Below are 18,888 nucleotides of genomic sequence, written 5' to 3'. Positions count from 1 at the left end.
ACTGGATGCAGTCTATCACAGTGCCATCCGTTTTGTCACCAAAGCCCCATATACTACCCACCACTACGACCTGATTCGCTCTCGTTGGCTGGCCCTCGCTTCATACTCGTCGCCAAACCCACTGGCTCCAGGTCATCTACAAGACCCTGCTAGGTAAAGTCCCCCCTTATCTCCGCTCACTGGTCACCATAGCAGCACCCACCTGTAGCACACACTCCAGCAGGTATATCTCTCTGGTCACCCCCAAAGCCAATTCCTCCTTTGGCCATCTCTCCTTCCAGTTCTCTGCTGCCAATGACTGGAACGAACTACAAAAAATCTCTGAAACTGGAAACACTTATCTCCCTCACTAGCTTTAAGCACCAGCTGTCAGAGCAGCTCACAGATCACTGCACCTGTACATAGCCCATCTATAATTTAGCCCAAACAACAACCTCTTCTCCTACTGTATTTATTTATTTTGCTCCTTTGCACCCCATTATTTCTATTTCTACTTTTCATTTTCTTCCACTACAAATCTACCATTCCAGTGTTTTACTTGCTATATTGTATTTACTTCGCCACCATGGCCTTTTTTGCCTTTACCTCCCTTATCTCACCTCATTTGCTCACATTGTATATAGACTTATTTTTCTACTGTATTATTGACTGTATGTTTGTTTTACTCCATGTGTAACTCTGTGTTGTTTGTGTCGAACTGCTTTGCTTTATCTTGACCAGGTCGCAATTGTAAATGAGAACTTGTTCTCAACTTGCCTACCTGGTTAAATAAAGGTGAAATAAATAAAAATATAAAAAATTAGACAGTGGCAACGATGATGATTATGAACATGGTCTTTTTCCTGCTAATGCAGTGAAGAAAACGATATGACAATAATAACGTCTAATGTAACTGGCCCCTCTAACAGTACAACTGGCCCCAGCTTGGACCCCCCAGTTGAAATGGTCTAGAACCGTCACTGCAAGGTTGGTCTATAAAAAGCTGGAATACTTTCTTTCTTGACAGCATTCCATTTACACATATGGTAATAGTCACTAACAAGATCTAATTAGAAAGAACACACAAAGGACCTTTATTCTTGGAGGGCTCAATTGGGGACGTGGAGGAGGAATCTGAACGCGGTTCGCTAGAAGAGTCCGGTGTTCCAGCCTGTGTAAAGGTGCCTATTGTATTTCTTTGCAGCACATACATGTTTCAGATTTGCGAAATTGATAACATCTTAAATCTAATGCAAAGGCATTTTAGAAGCATTGCCTCTATAGCTAATACCGGGCACTCGTTCAATCTTCATCGCGCAGGCTTCTAAACTCCCGACTCCATTTAATGCCAAGATGTTTACTTATTTTTTATTATACTTTTGTAATGCTTTTTGTGAAGTGTATCATAATTACAGTTAGTCTCAGGTTGCGTGATCCTCGTAATGTTATGTGGAAAATACAACTGATGGGAGGCAGAACTAAATGTATCTTCTTTTTCGTATTTGCATTACATTTCTTACACTAGCAAATGCGAGTGAACTGCTGCCACTTTAGAGCCCACTGACTGTCCATCTTATGTTCGCTAACGTTAGCTTGAAACAATCAGTGTTTACCTTTCCACAACACACGGAGTCGAAAATGGATTTGCCCATGTGTTTACGTACAGCTGACAGTCTGCAAACTCAGCATCACAACAAACAGGAGGGGCAGACACGGGGTAGCTACGTTGAATATTGATGTATTAATCTCCATGTCCGTTGACACAAACTCCTTACATGTCTATGTGTTGCAGCTCGAGAATCGGGATGTTTTTAAACAAAAAAATGTAATCGGGGCCAATTCATTTCTGTGTACTTTTAACTCGGATCTCATTCGTGGACAGATAATTGCTAGTTGGTATGCAAAATGCGTGCATGTTGGCAGGTCTGCATGTGGAATCATGTAGTAACCAAAAAAGTGTTAAACAAATCATTCTCTCAACCAGCTTCACCTGGAATGCTTTTCCAACAGTCTTAAAGGAGTTCCTTATTGGCTGCTTTTCCTTCCCTCTGCAGTCCAACACGTCCCAAACCATCTCAATTGGGTTGAGGTCAGGTGATTGTGGAGGCAAGGTCATCTGATGCAGCACTCCATCACTCCCCTTCTTGGTCAAATAGCCCTTACACAGCCTGGAGGTGTGTTTTGGGTCATTGTCCTGTTGAAAAACATATGATAGTCCCACTAAGCCCAAACCAGATGGGATGGCATATCACTGCAAAATGCTGTGATAGCCATGCTGGTTAAGTGTGCCTTGAATTCTAAATAAATTAGACAGTGTTACCAGCAAAGTACCCCAACACCATAACACCGCCTCCATGATTTACGGTGGAAAATATAAATGCAGTGATCTGTTCACAATCTGGCAGAGTGGAAGTGGCAGGACTGAGTATTCATAGAGGTCTTGATTATGGAATGAGTTGCAGCTGGTAGGGATCTGCTCTGACTCCAGCACACCTGTCTCCACCCACACAATCACACAGAGAGGGAGAGAGAGAGAGAGTGTACAGGGGGAGTAACTGCAGATCAAGAAGACACCTGATGAACACCAGAGGGCGTAGCAGGAGCAGATGTGACAGACACGGTGGTTGGAACCAAAAATGTCCAATTTGGACTCCAGACCAAAGAACAAATTCCCACCGGTCTAATGTCCACTGCTCGTATTTCTTGGCCCAAGCAAGTCTCTTCTTCTTATTGGTGTCCTTTAGTAGTGGTTTCTTTGTAGCAATTCGACCATGAAGGCCTGATTCACAGTCTCCTCTGATCAGTTGATGTTTAGATGTGTCTGTTACTTGAACTCTGTGAAGCATTTATTTGTGTCACAATTTCTGAGGCTGGTAACTCTAATGAACCTCTCCTCTGCAGCAGAGGTAATTCTGGGTCTTCCATTCCTGTGGTGTTCCTCATGAGAGCCAGTTTCATCATAGAGCTTGATGTTTTTTGCGACTGCACTTGAAGAAACTTTCAAAGTTCTTGAAATTTTCCGTATTGACTGACCTTCATGTCTTAAAGTAACGATGGACTGTCGTTTCTCTTTGTTTATTTGAGCTGTTCTTGTCATAATGTGGACTTGGTGTTTTACCAAATAGGGCTATCTTCTGTATACCACCCCTACCTTGTCACAAAACAAATGAATGGCTCAAACACAATAAGAAGGAAAGAAATTCCACAAATTAACTTTTAAGGCACACGTGATAATTGAAATGCATTCCAGGGGACTACCTCATGAAGCTGGTTGAGAGAATGCCATGAGTGTGCAAAGCTGTCATCAGGGCAAAGGGTAGCTATTTGAAGAATCTCATATATAAAATATATTTGTTTAACACTTTCCATATGTGTTATTTCCTAGTTTTAATGTCTTCACTATTATTCTACAATGTAGAAAATAGTAAAAATAAACAAAAACCCTTGAATGAGTAGGTGTCCTAAAATTTGCTAAAAAAAATATTTGTCATTATGGGGTATTGTGTGTAGATTATTTAATCAATTTTATAATAAGGCTGTAACGTAACAAAATGTGTGAAAAAGTCAAGGGGTCTGAATACTTTCCGAAGGCACTGTATGCACATATAGGTAGGGATCTCAATTGTGTTAAGATTCTGTTTGTATGGCGGCAACTCAACAAGCTGTTTGATATTTGATGAGCGTGCTGCCCAAATTGTGGTCTCTGGTGTAGTATTTTGAATGATTTTATTGATGTCTGTTCAGACAGGAGTAATAACATTAACAACTCCTCCAGCACCCCTACTTTGCGCAGCTATGGGCGAAACTGTGCAGGGAAGCCATTTTGCATAGCTAATTGCTCAGGTACAGTATAAATAAGGCTTAAATGCCATGATACCCAGCCTCCTCCCTTCACATAGAAAGCAGCCAATGAGAAGACAAAGTCAGATGAGTGGTTACGCCCCATTAAGAGAGCAGTGGTAATAACTTTATTGCAAAAATACAGGATCCCTCTTTCCCTCGTTCGCCAAGCAATGATACCCAGTACCAACACACACAAACACCCTACATGCACACAAACACATACAACTCGCTCTCTAAAAACGACTCCTAGCCCTCTTTCATCCTCACATCATCTCCATTTCACACACACAGTACATCATTTTATCTCCTCTCTACGTACTCTCTTTCATTCGTCATCGCGCTCTTTCTTCCACTCTCTCTTTGCATTGAATTTCCATTGACTGTTCCTAGCATAGTATACAGCCCTCAAACTCAACTCTGGACCTAGAAGCCAGTTCCACTGTGTTTCTTTTCATTGTTCCCCTCTAATCAGAGACTGATTTAGACCTGGGACACCAGGTGTGTGCAATTCATTATCAGTTAGAACAGAAAACCAGCAGGCTCCGGACCTCGTAGGGTAAGAGTTGAATACCCCTGGTATACATTATCCCTTCTTACTACATAGTGAACCTCTTCAGTACTATGTATGTATATGGTGCGAATCGGAAATCACACCCTATTCCCTATGTAGGGCTCTGGCCAAAAGTAGTGTGTAGTACATAGGGAGACGGGTGCCATTTGGGATCGAGCCTATGACTTAGTACAGAGTTCAACAGCAGCATTTAATCACGTATCTTCTTGACTTAAATTCGTAAATAAAGCGTCCGTTCGTGGGCGTGTCCACTTCCTGCTTCCTATCTGTCAGGTCAGAGGTCAAGGGTCAGGAGGGAAGGTTGATTTGCATAGCAGACTCATGCGCTACAGTTGGCTACATTCTCCAACATCCACAACACAAACAACAGCAACAAAATAATCAAATTAATAAATACATTTTTTTTTTTTTTTTTTGAAATCACAATGTTAAAGACAGACAGAGAGAGCTGTGTCTTTGTCTAAGTGCCAACCTTTGGTTTAGATAGAACAATCATTTATCAGTTCTGTCTAGATCTCGTTCTGCACTGGCCATTGGTCTCCAAATAGGGATTAGTTATAATGTATTACATGTATGTACTTATTATGTATATACATACATATTATATGTACATATGTCATAACATGTTCAGCAGGTTAAATGATATCATAACATTTTCAAGACATGTCAGTGTTATTCAGTTAGGGGTAAGTCAGAGAAATAACCCTGTTATAACTGGAGGATGAGAGACATTGCCACGATACAAATATATCATTGCATGGCCTTAAAATATATCTCTAATACCTACAGTACATATATATATATATATATATGAAGTATATTTATAATGTAGTGTTTCACCATTCATATCTGAGTAACATCAGGGTCAGAGCTGAACTGAAAGGTCCAGAAGAAGATAGAGAATCTCAGTAACTAAGAACCAATCATGTTAACCTGAGGCCTCAAATAAATTAGATTACATTTACCCTTCATCAAGTACACTTCATCAAGTACACTTCAGCAAGTACCGTTCAGCTAGTACACTTTCCTAAGTGCCCTTCAGCAAACACACTTCCCAAATTACAATTTAGTTCCCTTAACCTCGCTCTATCAAAGCTCTCTCTCTCTCTCTCTCTCTCTCTCTCTCTCACGTTACATCAGGTGTGCAAAAGTTTGTTCCATTTAGCTACCGTTATCTGTAAAAAAAAAAAAAAAGGAAAAAGGAAGGTAGTTTCTCCCGATAGAAATGGGAGAGCAGCGTTAGCCATTACAACGGTCAGTCAGGTGACCTCCAGCTGGACACTTGTGAAGCTCACTCAATCCAGGACCAGGAGTCACCACTAAAGTATCAATATCTTCATTATTATCATTATTAGTATGAACATTCCATAAGGTCTTAATAACATACAGGTTTCATATATCGTTTTTCTGTACATGACTTTAGTTATTATTAGAGTTCAGTCTATACGTAGCTATGTAGGCACGTACGCACTAGTCCTGGGGTTCCCTTGGAAACAACATATCCAGGTGTGCTGTGCTGTCATCAGACAGGAAATGCCCATAAAGAAAAAGGAAGAAGCCGTGGCTTATCGGTAACCCCCTCCCCCTGTGGATATTTCAGTCACCTAAAGGTTCCAGAGCCCCTCTGATTGGGGCAGATAAAGCAGGGAGATCATAGGCTAAACCAGGCTAGCTAATCTACTCCCTCCTTTATAGACCCAAAGAGGGGAAGGCTAGCAGGATAATGTTCAGAGTCGGACTATATTAGGAGGCTAACAGGCTAGCAGGTCGCAAGCTAGCTAGCTAGAAGTGTAATTAGGTGAGTTTGTTGTTTTGGGTTTCAGAGTAATTCCTGCTGAGGGGGACTAAGAATGACTGCATAGACTGAATAGTTGAAGAAGGGCGGAGGGTGCGAGATGGGGGTAGAGGGAGGTTAGTAGACCACTGAGGGACGGACGTGGGGAGAGGTGTGTGTTTGGGGTTGGGGGGGGTCCTAGACCAACCCCCTATCGTGGCGATGGGTGAGGTGCAGGGCTGCTTTGGAAGATGCCTGTAGCAGTGTGGCGAGTTAGGACCCCGGATGTCTGCCCTGGGAGATGCCTTTAGCGGTGTCGAGGGTGAGAACCTGCAAATAGCTGTCCTGGGAGGTGCCTTTAGTGGTGTGGACTATTAGGACTCCAAAGAGCTGCCCTGGGAGGTCCCTGTAGCTGTGTGGAGGGTAAGGACCCCATAGAGCTGCCCTGGGAGGTGCCTGTAGAACTGTGGAGGGTTAGGACCCTAGAAGGCTGCCCTGGGAGGTCCCCGTAGCGGTGTGGAGGGTAAGGACCCCATAGAGCTGCCCTGGGGGGTGCCTGTAGAACTGTGGAGGGTTAGGACCCTAGAAGGCTGCCCTGGGAGGTCCCCGTAGCGGTGTGGAGGGTAAGGACCCCATAGAGCTGCCCTGGGGGGTGCCTGTAGAACTGTGGAGGGTTAGGACCCTAGAAGGCTGCCCTGGGAGGTCCCCGTAGTGGTGTGGAGGGTAAGGACCCCATAGAGCTGCCCTGGGAGGTGCCGGTAGAACTGTGGAGGGTTAGGACCCTAGAGGTCCAATGTGGGATGTGCTTATAGCGGTGTGGCGTGTTAGGACCCCGGAGAGCTGCCCTACGAGTTTCCTGTAGCGGTGTGGAGGGTAAGGACCCCAGCAAGCTGCCCTGGGAGGTGCCTGTAGCGTAGATGCATATGGAGGCACGTCAGTGGTCTGAAGACCACTGTCTTAAGTGGTCTGAAGTCAGCTTCACCCCCGTCAGACACCAGAAACTCCCCGTGCCATTGGGCATCTCCTGCAGGGGGAGGGACAACACAGTGACGGACAGGCCCCAGAGGTGAAGGGTAAGAGGTCATGAAAGGACTGGGTGATGATAATTATGACAATGATTATGATAATGATTATGATGATGATTATGAAGACAAAGATAATGAATCTGATGATGACTAAGATGAAGATGGTGAGGATGAAAATACATATTACGATGAAGATGGTGATGACGAAGATGATGATGGTGTAACAATACAGGGTCTCAGAGGAGATTAGGTAAGTAAGCAGAGGCACTGACATCTGTCTGCTTCACCTTCAGAAGGAGACGGGGGATAGAGAAAGAGAGAGAGAACAGCAGTGTGATGGTATTGCAGATGAGAATTGGAGGTGAAAACAGAGATGCAGCTCTACAGCATGACCACTGGAGTGCAGCAGTGCATGTGTGTGTGTCAGTGGAGGCTGCTGAGGGGAGGACGGCTCATAATAATGGCTGGAACGGAACTAATGGAACCATGTGTTTGATGTATTTGATACCATTCCACTAACTCCGTTCCGGCCGTTACCACGAGCCCGGCCTCCCCACTTAAGGTGCCACCAACCCCCGGTGGTGTTTGCATATGATAAACTCACAAAGCTGCGTGCTGCGGTGAGACGGTGGCGACGCGGGTTGATGACTGTGCCGCTCAGACTGCGGACCATTGTACTGCTGCTGTCAGTCTGGTACACACTCCCCTCCATGCTGGTGTTGGGAGTGAAGGAGCGGGCTGGCCCTCTTACCCTACACTGCAGCCTCCCGGCCGGGCTGCCACCTGGTCACACGCAGGAGAAAAGCTGGAGGTCAGGGATCATACACACTATATACACACATAGCTTCATACACACACTAGACACACAGCTGCTGTACATACACACACTTTAAACATAAACACACATACACACAACTACAATATCTACAGTACGTACCTCTACTTCCTGCCTGGAGACTGGCCCGGTACAGGAAGTCCAGCTCTGATAACTCTGCCTCCTCAGGGTCACAGGGTTCATGCTGTGTAGGGGCAGGCTGGGAGTTGTATTTTCTGTGGGAGAGGTGTGCCTTAATGGGGAGGCAGCGATCTGGAGGTGTGTCATATGGCGTAACCACGGCATCTGGGCGGTCCAAGCTCCAGGAGGACCAATGACTTGTGTTGGTGTTGAAGGTGGAAACTTGATTGGGCCAATCAGAAGAGGCGGTGGGCGGGGAGGGGTGGGGCTGACTGCAGGGGGGGTGGGCGGAGGGTCAGACTGTTTGTGTGGGGGCTCAGGGTCTGTATACATGTGTGGGGAGTCAGTGTTTGAATGTGGGGGTGGGGGTGGTGTGTGTTGGGGGTCAGAGGGTGAATGTGTGTGTGAGGGGGTAGTGTGTGTGTCTGATATATCCCAGAGTCTGAGAGGTAAAGAGGGAAGAGAGATGGCCAGGTGTCTGCCTAGAGGTCTCACACACACACCCCCAACCTGTAACAACTCCTCCAGCCTCACCCCCTGTCTTTCCTCACCCCTCCTCAACCGCTCCCCCTCCTCAACTTTCCTCAGTCCCTGTCCCCCCATCTCACTCATCCCCACATCCTCCTCCCTCCTGACCCGTTCTCTCTCCTCTCCCCCGCTAAAAACGCTGTCTCTCCCCTCCTCAACCTGTGCTGCGGGGTTGTTGGTGGGAGGGGGTTGGAGGGATGAGTGGAGAGGGGTGAGGTTGGGGGAGGGTCTGTAGGAGAGAGGGGGCTGGCCAGGGCCCAGGGCTGCATCCTGGTAGGCTGGCCGGACCTCTTCCCCCTCCTGATTGGGCGTCAGCAGTACTTGGAGCGGGCCAGGCTGTTCACTGATTGGGCGACAGGAGAGAAAGGGCGGGTCAGAGACGCTCAGCAGCCATTCACAATCAGAGTAAATAAAGGATGACACAAATACACTCTTCAAATGGAACGTGTTGAAACAAAAGCATCTTATGTCAGGCTCATGACTGTAATGTAGGATTCATAAAGCTATAAGGCACTTAATCATCAAGACACCAGTCAGCAAGCACACACACAAAATCCACCACCACCCACATTAACTCTCTACATCTCCGCTGGCTCAGGAATTACCCAGCAGCCTTTGCAGCAGTCACCCATTAATCACAGCTCAACGTTGATCAATAGAAGAGGAGAGGGAAAAAATGATAATAAGGGAATAAAGAATAAATGAGAGAGCAGTTAAGAACAAGAGAGAGGAGGAGAGGAAGAGGGGAATAAATAACCAGATAGAGGAGAGGAGGAAGAGAGGACTGAAGAATGAGAGGAAAGCACTAGTCTCCTCTCCTCATCTTCCCCTACTGACTACATATACAGTATACCTCCTCCCATCCAACACGGCACCAGCCCCTCACGAACAGACAGACAGGCAGAAAGGCAGACAGACCTACAGCCCAGTCCTAGACAGGTCTGGACCAGATGTCTCACCATCAACACAACAAGTACCAGTACAAACGAATAAAGACCAACATTGACCAACACAGACAAATACAGACCAGTACTGATCAATTATCTCAGAGCAGAAACACTTTCCACTCCACTGCACTACACACAGAGGAGTCAGGGGTGTTTTTTGGACAGGCAGAGCTGGGACACACACAGAAGGGTCCTGGGGTGGGTTTTGGGGACACACAGGGGACAGTTATGGTACCTGCGATGCCCCTGTGGACGGGCGCTTCTTGTCTCCTGCTCCATATCCTGATCCTGTGTGATTGGTTCCCAAGTGCTCCTCATGCACGCAGCTACAGCCAATCCACTATGAGCATTAGCCTCATGCAAGGGGCTGAGCACAGCTGAGAATGTTAACGAGAGAGCAGGAGGACAGAGAGAGAGAGAGAGATGGAAAGAGCGAGAGATGGAGAGAGATAGAACAGAGAGAGAGAGAGAGAGAGCGAGAGATGGAAAGAGTGAGAGATGAAAAGAGAGAGAGAAAAGGGAGAGAGAGAGAAGAGAGAGTTGGAAATGGAAATGAGAAAGAGAGTTGGGAATAAATAAAGAGAGGGGAAAGAGGGATGGAGGAAAGAGAGGCAGAAAAAAGAGAAGCAGAGTAGAGGAGTGGTTATGAGGGGGCCAGCATGCAAACAGCTCCTTTATGCGTGTGTGTGTGCGCGTGTGTGTGCGCGTGTGTGTGCGCGTGTGTGTGTGCGTGTGTGTGTGCGTGTCGGTTAGTCAATGACAGAGAGATGAGGGTTTTCGAGAGAGAGAGAGAGCAGAGCTGGGGTCGTAAGGTCAGGGGGAAGATGCTGGCCTTCAGAACAGATCTAGTATCAGCTCGTGCAGCGTTTAACCCCGGTGAACGCGCCCCCTGCTGTCTGAGGTGTTAGTGGGTTAGGAGAAGATGCAGAGACACACAGCAGGAGAGCAACCATCAAATCTGGGGTGCGTTCAGAGACGACAAGCAGGTTCCCAATGAGTCGCATCAATGTCGACCTGTACTGTGCAAGAAGTGCAGTGCGGTTCCTCTCCTGTTGTTAGCTGTGATGTGTTACATGGAACCAGGCAGATTGAGGTTGTTAGTATTAGCTTAAAGCACTGACGTCATTATGCAACGCTAAAACCATTGAATCGCATTAGAAATAATGCCACCGATTTACCCGCAGGTTATGTGTGTGTGTGTGTGTGTGTGTGTGTGTGTGTGTGTGTGTGTGTGTGTGTGTGTGTGTGACAGACCACCAGACACACAGGGACACCCGCCCCTACTGATTCAACGCATCAATCAAAACCACCCAGTGATGGTGTGTCAGTGCTGGGCCAAAACAAAAGCCTGCACCCACTGTAGGTCTACAGCACCAGGGAGTGGAGAACACTCGTCTATACGCTGTTATAGCATCGCACACACACACACACACACACACACACACACACACACACACACACACACACACACACACACACACACACACACACACACACACACACACACACACACACACACACACACACACACACACACACACACACACACACAGACAGTAGGTAACCATAAACACACCCAAAATGAGCCACTACACAAAAGTATCTTCTCTCGTGTCCTGACAAGACAAAAGGACGGGACGGACAGACAGCCACCAAAGGAGGAAGGTGTAAGGAACAGACAGTCGCGGTGACGTACGCCCATCCCTGCCCTCACCCTGGTGTTGCAGCTGGTCTAAGTCCATGTATTTGGAAGGTCTGGGGTTGAATCCCACGGCAGCTTCTCTCTCCGCCTCTTTCCTCCTCTGCTGCTCCTGCTGCCTCGCTCTCCTCACTACCTCCTCCTGAAGCTCATCCAGCTCGCTACGGCCAGCGCCTGCACACTCACACACACACGCACACACACACACCGTATGCAAACACACACACATACACACAAGCACACGCACGGGGAGGTGGGAGAAACAAACTTTAGAGTCTGAATACTGTACAAACATACACACCCGCTACCACTCTGACACCGTTACATATCACACGCACGTATATATACACACACACCCAGGTTGCTGTTGCTACCCCAGCTAGGTGCTGGCAGCTCCTGCAGGATGGCACTGGTGCTCTTGGACTTGGGCACCGAGCGCCACGACGGACCAGACATCAACACACGCTTCTGACCTACCTCCCTGAGAGAGAGGGAGGGGGAGAGAGAGAGAGAGAGAGAGAGAGAGAGAGAAACTCTGTGAGACTGCAACAAGGACAAAACGTATTGCGCTGCCATGGTGTGTGTGTGTGTGTGTGTGTGTGTGTGTGTGTGTGTGTGTGTGTGTGTGTGTGTGTGTGTGTACCTGTCAGGGCTGCTGCTGTTCCTCTCGCTGCTCTCGTAACCACTCTCCATCCTCTGGATCAGACAGGGCTGAAGCTCCACCCCTCTTAACGGGGGAGGAGGAGGGAGGCAGCCCGTACCATTGCCTAGCAACCCAGGCATCCCTGCCACACCGGCCACACCCCCAGTGTGTCCCCCCAAGCTCGCTACACCCCAGGCCACCTCTCCTGCCCCCTGCAGATTAGGCGTGTTAGTTGGACAGTGTTGATGGAGCTTTGGAGGTAGACGAGGCCCGGGCAGGGTGCTGTAGCCCAGCGGAGAGCCTCTCTGGCGGGTGAAGATGCTGTCGATGTTCAGGGCCTCCCTCCGTGGCCTCCAGGCTGGCCGGTAACATCGACCACCAGAAGAACTGGAGAGTCAAACATTTAGCAGGTAACACTGTAAAGGTTAACTTACTGTAACAAGCTAGGAGAACAAACTTTACAGCAACACTTGTTATGTAAGCCTTCTACTGTGTAAAATTCACATGGACTTGGACTATATGGAAGTACAGTACCTTCGGAAAGTATTCCGACCTCTTGACTTTTTCCACATTTTGTTACGTTACGGCCTTATTCTAGAATTGATTAAATCGTTTTTTTCCCCTCATTAATCAAGATACAATACCCAATAATGACAAAGCAAAAAACTTTAAAACATTTTTGCAAATTTATAAAAAATAAAAACTGAAATATGGTTGTCCTTCTGGAAGGTTCTCCCATCTCCACAGAGGAACTCTGGAGGCCCCCCAAGGCCCTTCTCCCCCGATTGCTCAGTTTTTCGCTTTGTCATTATATGGAGTATTATGTGTAGATTGCTGAGAATTTGTATTTATTTAATCCATTTTAGAATAAGGCTGTAACGTAACAAAATGTGGAAAAAGTCAAGGGGTCTGAATACTTTCCAAAGACACTGTATATGTCAGTATAAATGTGTGTTTCTGTTCAGCAGAACACACCTAGACTTGGACTCGCTGCTAGTGCTCTCATCCTCCCAGTGAGGCCCCACGGCCCCTGCCTCAGAACCCAGCACAGACCCCCCTATACCTGAGGAAGAGGAAGAGGACATGGGACGGGAGGAAGAGGAGGAGGAGACGGGATAGGAACAGGTAGAGGAGGGGGGATGGGAGGAAGAGGAGGAGGAGGAGAAAGGGTGGGAGGAAGAGCATGACGACATGGGACGACGAGAGGAGAGGAGGAACACAGCTGTCTCTTTATAGTCCCCCTGCTGCAGGGTAGGGGAGGGGGCCGGGGGGCCGGGGGCCGGGGGGGAGCCTCTGTTACTGAGTCTGATAGAGATAGAGAGAGGGATGGAGAGAGGGATGGAGAGAAAGACAGAGAGAGGGTGGTTAGATTGTTTTTGTGTGTACGGTTCTCCAACTCTGATCCTGGAGGATGATAGAGTGTGCAGGCTTTTGTTTTAGCCCAGCGCTAACACACCTGATCCAATTGATCAACTAATCATTAGCTGAATCAGATATGTTACTGAAGTGGTATTGTGACATTATGTAATTCACCTGCTGCGTCTGCGCTGTGTAGGGGCGTGCCGCTGTCATGTTTACCGACCACTGTGGTCTGCGATTCGTTGGACAGGTGGCTGCCTGTCGACTGGTGGAGAGGGCGATTTCGAGATGCTCGGTGGCTGGAGCTATCTGAAGAATCTGTACGGGTATCACTGGATATGGAGGGCTCCCGCCCTGAGAGAGAGAGAGAGAGAGAGAGAGAGAAACAGAGAGAGAGAGGGAGGAAAGGAGAGAGAGAGAGAGAGACAGACGGACAGACAGAAAATGAGAAGAGAGAGAGAGGTTTGGTTTAGGGTACGTTTCACGCTTAAGGAGATTTGGGGTGAGGGCCAGGGTTTAGAGGTCAGGGGTTAAAGGTTACCAGAGTCCTCGCTGTCATAGCCAGCCTTGCTGCAGTGCAGCAGGTCCAGCTGGGGGTGAGAGAAGGAGGGGTTGTCCTGCGATACCACCGGCGTCCCCCGGGGGTCAGCATAGAGCAGCAGTAGAGGCTGGTAGTGACCCTTTATACACCGCGCCACCACGTCCTTCCACTTAGGACCGATCTATCGAGATAACACACACAAGCACACACTACTAACCAACATATCTAATGTTGTGCCCTTGAGCAAGGTACTTAGCCCCAGAAAATAGCTCACCATTCAGGGAAGATGAATTTCCGTTCTAACCAAACGGACAATAAAGTATCTATTCATTATATTCATTAATGATATCCTTTATACAGCTAAATTCTAGATAAAACGCCTATCAACTAACTAATTCACTCAGTCACTGACTCACCTCTTTGACATGAGCGTCGTCGAAGTACATCCACTTGCGTATCTTCGTCTGGAAGAAGAATGTGGAGTAGTGTTTACCATAATAACACACCATACCAACCAGGTACAGCTCAGCCTGACGAGCCCGCTCCTCTGTCACACGGTAGAACAACTAGGGGAGAGGGAGAGGAGGAGAGAGAAAGGAAGAGCGAGAGAGCGAGAGAGAGAGCGAGAGAGAGGTGAGAAATCAGATGTACTAGAGGATAAAAGAAGAGCAGGTATGAGGTATGTTGTCTGGGCAATCGAAAGAAATCAAGACCACTGAGCTAAAGCCTCTGCTAAGGTTAATCAGTGTGTGTGTGTGTGTGTGTGTCTGTGTGTGTGTGTGTGTGTGTGTGCGTGCGTGCGTGCGTGCGTGCGTGCGTGTGTGTGTGTGTGTGTGTGCGTGCGTGTGTGCGTGTCTTACATCCCCCAGGCGTAGACAGGTGCCCAGGCTGTGAATGACGTCCTCAGCCAGGTCAGAGTGGTCTGAGTCCCAGACCAGGCCGATGGACACTATCTCTGGAGAGTTCATCAACACACGGCGGATACGCAGCACCTCCCCACAGTTACTCTACGGGGTTGGAAGTGAGGCAGAGGAAAACAGAAAATAACACCATTATTAAAAGAGAAGAAGAATGGTTTGAAGTGATTATTAAGGAATCTGAGGAGTCTTATTTGGAATCTGGGAGAGAGAGGGATAGTTTGCTGAGTAGTGTTTGTCCAGTAGCCTTCTGTTCTGTTGAGTTCAGAACCATGTGTTCTAGACTCTTCCTCTGACTCACGACCCACCACAGAGCTGGCAGAACACACACACACAGAAACGAACACACAAACGCGCACACCAGGGCTGGCAAAGCCGGCTCGAAAACAGCCTGAGAACACCCTGGCAACCAGAGAGAGTGCCAGAACACACACACAAAGACAAACACACACACACACACACACACACTCCATTCGTGGGTAGCGGGTTGGACCGGGCTGGCACCGGTACTGACAGGAAGGGATTATGCCAGGACGACCTGGTCCTGAGAAAGGGACACACACACTCTCATAGCAATACACACAACTCATCTGAAAAACACACACTCAGCAGGGCACACACTCCGAATGGGTTCCGGGAGAAGAGCATGGGGCCAAAGCTATCACAGGCAGTATTGTAGAAGCATAGAGTGAAGGGATCCTCTCTGCCTCACAATAACAAGATAATGGCGATGTGACTAGCAGAGGGCTGGGGGGTTGTAGAAGGGGCCAGCCGCCAGGCTCTGCCCAGAGAAGAGGCCCTTTGTGTGGGTACTCTGGCAGAGAGGTAGGGTGTGTGGAGCAGCACTTTACCATGCGGCAGCAGCACAAAGCTCACACACACACACACACCTGCATGCAAGCCAGTACAAAGAGCTGTCAATGTGTGTTCATCAATGCGTGAGTGTGTTTGTTTGCATGCATGCGCACGTGTGTGTGTGTGTGTGTGTGTGTGTGTGTGTGTGTGTGTGTGTGTGTGTGTGTGTGTGTGTGTGTGTGTGTGTGCGTGCGTGCGTGCGTGCGTGCGTGCGTGCGTGCGTGCGTGTGTGTGTACACTCACTGGGCAGTTGCGCAGGTCTCCCATGTTGCTGGCGTTGCGGAGCAGCTCTCCAAACATGTCGGGGGTGGGCTTCTCTCTACACTCTAACATCCTCACTGCCTGGTTACTGCAGCAAGGACACACACACACACATGTCCTCAAGAACACACACTGGACTAAACCATACACACACACACACACACAGACACACGTGTCCTCAAGAACACACACTGGACTAAACTATACACACACACACACGTGTCCTCAAGAACACACACTGGACTAAACTATACACACACACACACACACATGTCCTCAAGAACACACACTGGACTAAACTATACACACACACACACATGTCCTCAAGAACACACACTGGACTAAACCATACACACACACACACACACACACACACACACGTGTCCTCAAGAACACACACTGGACTAAACCACACACACAGACACACATGTCCTCAAGAACACACACTGGACTAAACCACACACACGCACATACATGTAACTGTCAAAATAAAGGAAACCCCAACATAAAGTGTCTTAACAAGGTGTTGGGCCACCACGAGCCAGAACAGCTTCAAAGCACCTCGGCATAGATTCTAGTATCTGGAACTCTATCGGAGGGATGCGACACCATTTTGTTCCAGGAGAAATGTTCTTGATGGTGGTGGAAAACACCGTCTCAGGTGCCAGAATCTCCCAGAACTGTTGAATTGTGTGGCGATCTGGTGACTGACACCCCCTACGCCCCTTTTAGACCCCTCTTTCAAAGTCACTGAGATCTCTGTGGAGGCACCTGCATTCAACATACTTTGCAACCCTTATTTACTGAAGTGTTTCCATTATTTTGTCAGTTACCTGTATATCGTCATGAACAGAACACAGTGTACAGCGTACACGCACATCCTCAAGAAAAAAACACTGTACTATACAAACACTGTACTTATACACACACACATATATATTCACACGCACACAAACACGCACATTCGCACAGATACTAGACATACACATTTCCTCAAGAACACACACTGTGCACACAGATATGTCTGTTCTCACCAGAGGGACGTGGTAGAGATATAGTGAACCATCTGAATGAAGGGGAGGGGGTCCGACGTGGCTCCACAACTATTACACACACACTGAAAAAAAAATATATATATATATTTATATTATAAGGACATACAGAGACATTCTGTTCTCTTATCCACAACGGGCCTTTGCTTCAGTCAAAACAGTAACACAACTGATGTGCCTCCCCAGTCCTCAGGGGCCTGAGTGTCTGCTGGTCTGCTGGTCTGACACTTTTTGATCCGTTTATGTCACTTTTGTGTAAATAGAACATCCCTATAGAATGTGTTATGGTTTAGTATATGTATGTCCCACCTGTTCGAACAGCGTCATGGCAAACTTCTGGTGTGGTATACAGTGTTTAGCCGTACAGATGTCCTCTCTGGTCTCGGCGCTGATGTGGAAATGGATACGCATCAGTAGGTTCTCCTGAAACACACACACACACACACACACACACACACACAGAGTTACACAGATTGTGTGTGTATTTTAGAAGACCTGCTGGATGTTCTGACTGAACACATTTACTACCAATCGATCAAGTAGTACCTGCCTGACACACACGTACGCGGGCGCAAACACACACACACACACACACACACACACACACACAGACACACGCAAACGGTGGAGGCGAGGAGAGGATCTAACGCCGCTGTGTAGGAGAGGGACACTGAAAAATAGCACCTTTCCCTTTAGCTCCGTCTCTGTCCCCCCCCCCTCTTTCTCACTCACTCTCTCTCTCCTCCGTCCCTCTCCCGGATTTCTCCCCTCCTCCTCCCGCTCTCTTCCTCTTCTCCCCTCCTCTGTCCGTTGACTGATCACTCCAACTCTTATTAGCTTAAAAGCAATTATCTGTATCGATGTTTACACACTGGGATAAACACACACGACTCCTGTATAATCCTATAGAGAGGGACAGAGTTAGCTAAATGGCTAATGCTAGCAGAGCTGGGCTGCGAGTCTTAATAGAGGCAGAAGGACACAAAATAGACAGGCGTTAGGTGGACCACCCTCCTGCAAGGATTTGTTCCAGCCCTGCTCAAACGCATCTTACTTCGCGAATCAAGTCGAATTAGATGGTGTTAGAGCAGGGCTGGAGTGATAGCACGCACACACAGAAGCTCCCCGTGAGTTGGTGCGTGCGTGCGCGTGTGCGCGTGTGTGTGTTAGGCTTACGAAGCATTCTGCTGCGTCGTCCATGATCCCCAGCTGGAAACGCTGTTCGTCCTGGAAGGTCTTGGCCAGCGCACTCCGCAACACGTCCGACGGTAACACACGCTCACTGCTGAACTGGAACTGGGCAAAGATACTCTACACACACACACACACACACACACACACACACACACACACACACACACACACACACACACACACACACACACACACACTAAAACTGAACAAATTGCAGCTTTAACAGAGTAGAACGTACCATAATACAACTCCGTCCAAGTGGTTGCGTCTTGGTCGGAAGTCTACCACGGTGTGAGGACAGAGGAGTACTACAACAGTTCTACAACTATTACCTCTTCCCTCATTGTTTCACTATAGACAAACTGGGACGCCCCTTTAACGCTCGAGAGGTGTGTGTGTGTGTGTGTGTGTGTGTGTGTGTGTGTGTGTGTGTGTGTGTGTGTGTGTGTGTGTGTGTGTGTGTGTGTGTGTGTCACGGTGGCTCTGCTGACTGCAGCAATGCGCCAAGGAGAGTAGAGGGGGACTATACCCTACAGAGAGGGAGGGAGGGAAGGAAAGAGAAAGGAAAGAGGGGAGATATAGAGGGGGAGGAGGGAGGTGTGTGTGTGTGTGTGATTGAGCTGAGGGGAAAATTCCTAAGCATCACTCTACTACAGCAAGAGAGGACAGGAGAAATCGACACCACTACCATATTCATCTCTCCCTCCCCCCGGTCTCTCCCCCGCTATGTTCCTCTCTCTGGCTG

The 18,888-nt window shown here is 47.9% G+C and overlaps 1 protein-coding gene across 1 annotated transcript in view; it reads right to left on the bottom strand.

Annotated features, from left to right (window-relative positions):
• Positions 1-3,909: 3,909 nt before the first annotated feature.
• Positions 3,910-18,888, bottom strand: part of LOC106589414 (inactive ubiquitin carboxyl-terminal hydrolase 54) — a 30,584-nt gene continuing 15,605 nt past the window's right edge. Inside the window, 17 exon segments of the mRNA XM_045710204.1 lie at positions 3,910-7,191; positions 7,797-7,975; positions 8,130-9,018; positions 9,858-9,999; positions 11,337-11,495; positions 11,678-11,802; positions 11,965-12,351; positions 12,940-13,101; positions 13,104-13,269; positions 13,498-13,677; positions 13,865-14,045; positions 14,281-14,430; positions 14,725-14,871; positions 15,880-15,985; positions 16,932-17,014; positions 17,259-17,372; positions 18,126-18,260. Of these exon segments, the coding sequence (XP_045566160.1) occupies positions 7,940-7,975; positions 8,130-9,018; positions 9,858-9,999; positions 11,337-11,495; positions 11,678-11,802; positions 11,965-12,351; positions 12,940-13,101; positions 13,104-13,269; positions 13,498-13,677; positions 13,865-14,045; positions 14,281-14,430; positions 14,725-14,871; positions 15,880-15,985; positions 16,932-17,014; positions 17,259-17,372; positions 18,126-18,260 (3,162 nt within the window). The 3' untranslated portion in view covers positions 3,910-7,191; positions 7,797-7,939.

The sequence above is a fragment of the Salmo salar genome, chromosome ssa28, assembly GCF_905237065.1.
Source record: "Salmo salar chromosome ssa28, Ssal_v3.1, whole genome shotgun sequence".
In the NCBI taxonomy this organism is placed as follows: Eukaryota; Metazoa; Chordata; class Actinopteri; order Salmoniformes; family Salmonidae; genus Salmo; species Salmo salar.
This window is presented reverse-complemented; position numbering and strand designations above follow the sequence as displayed.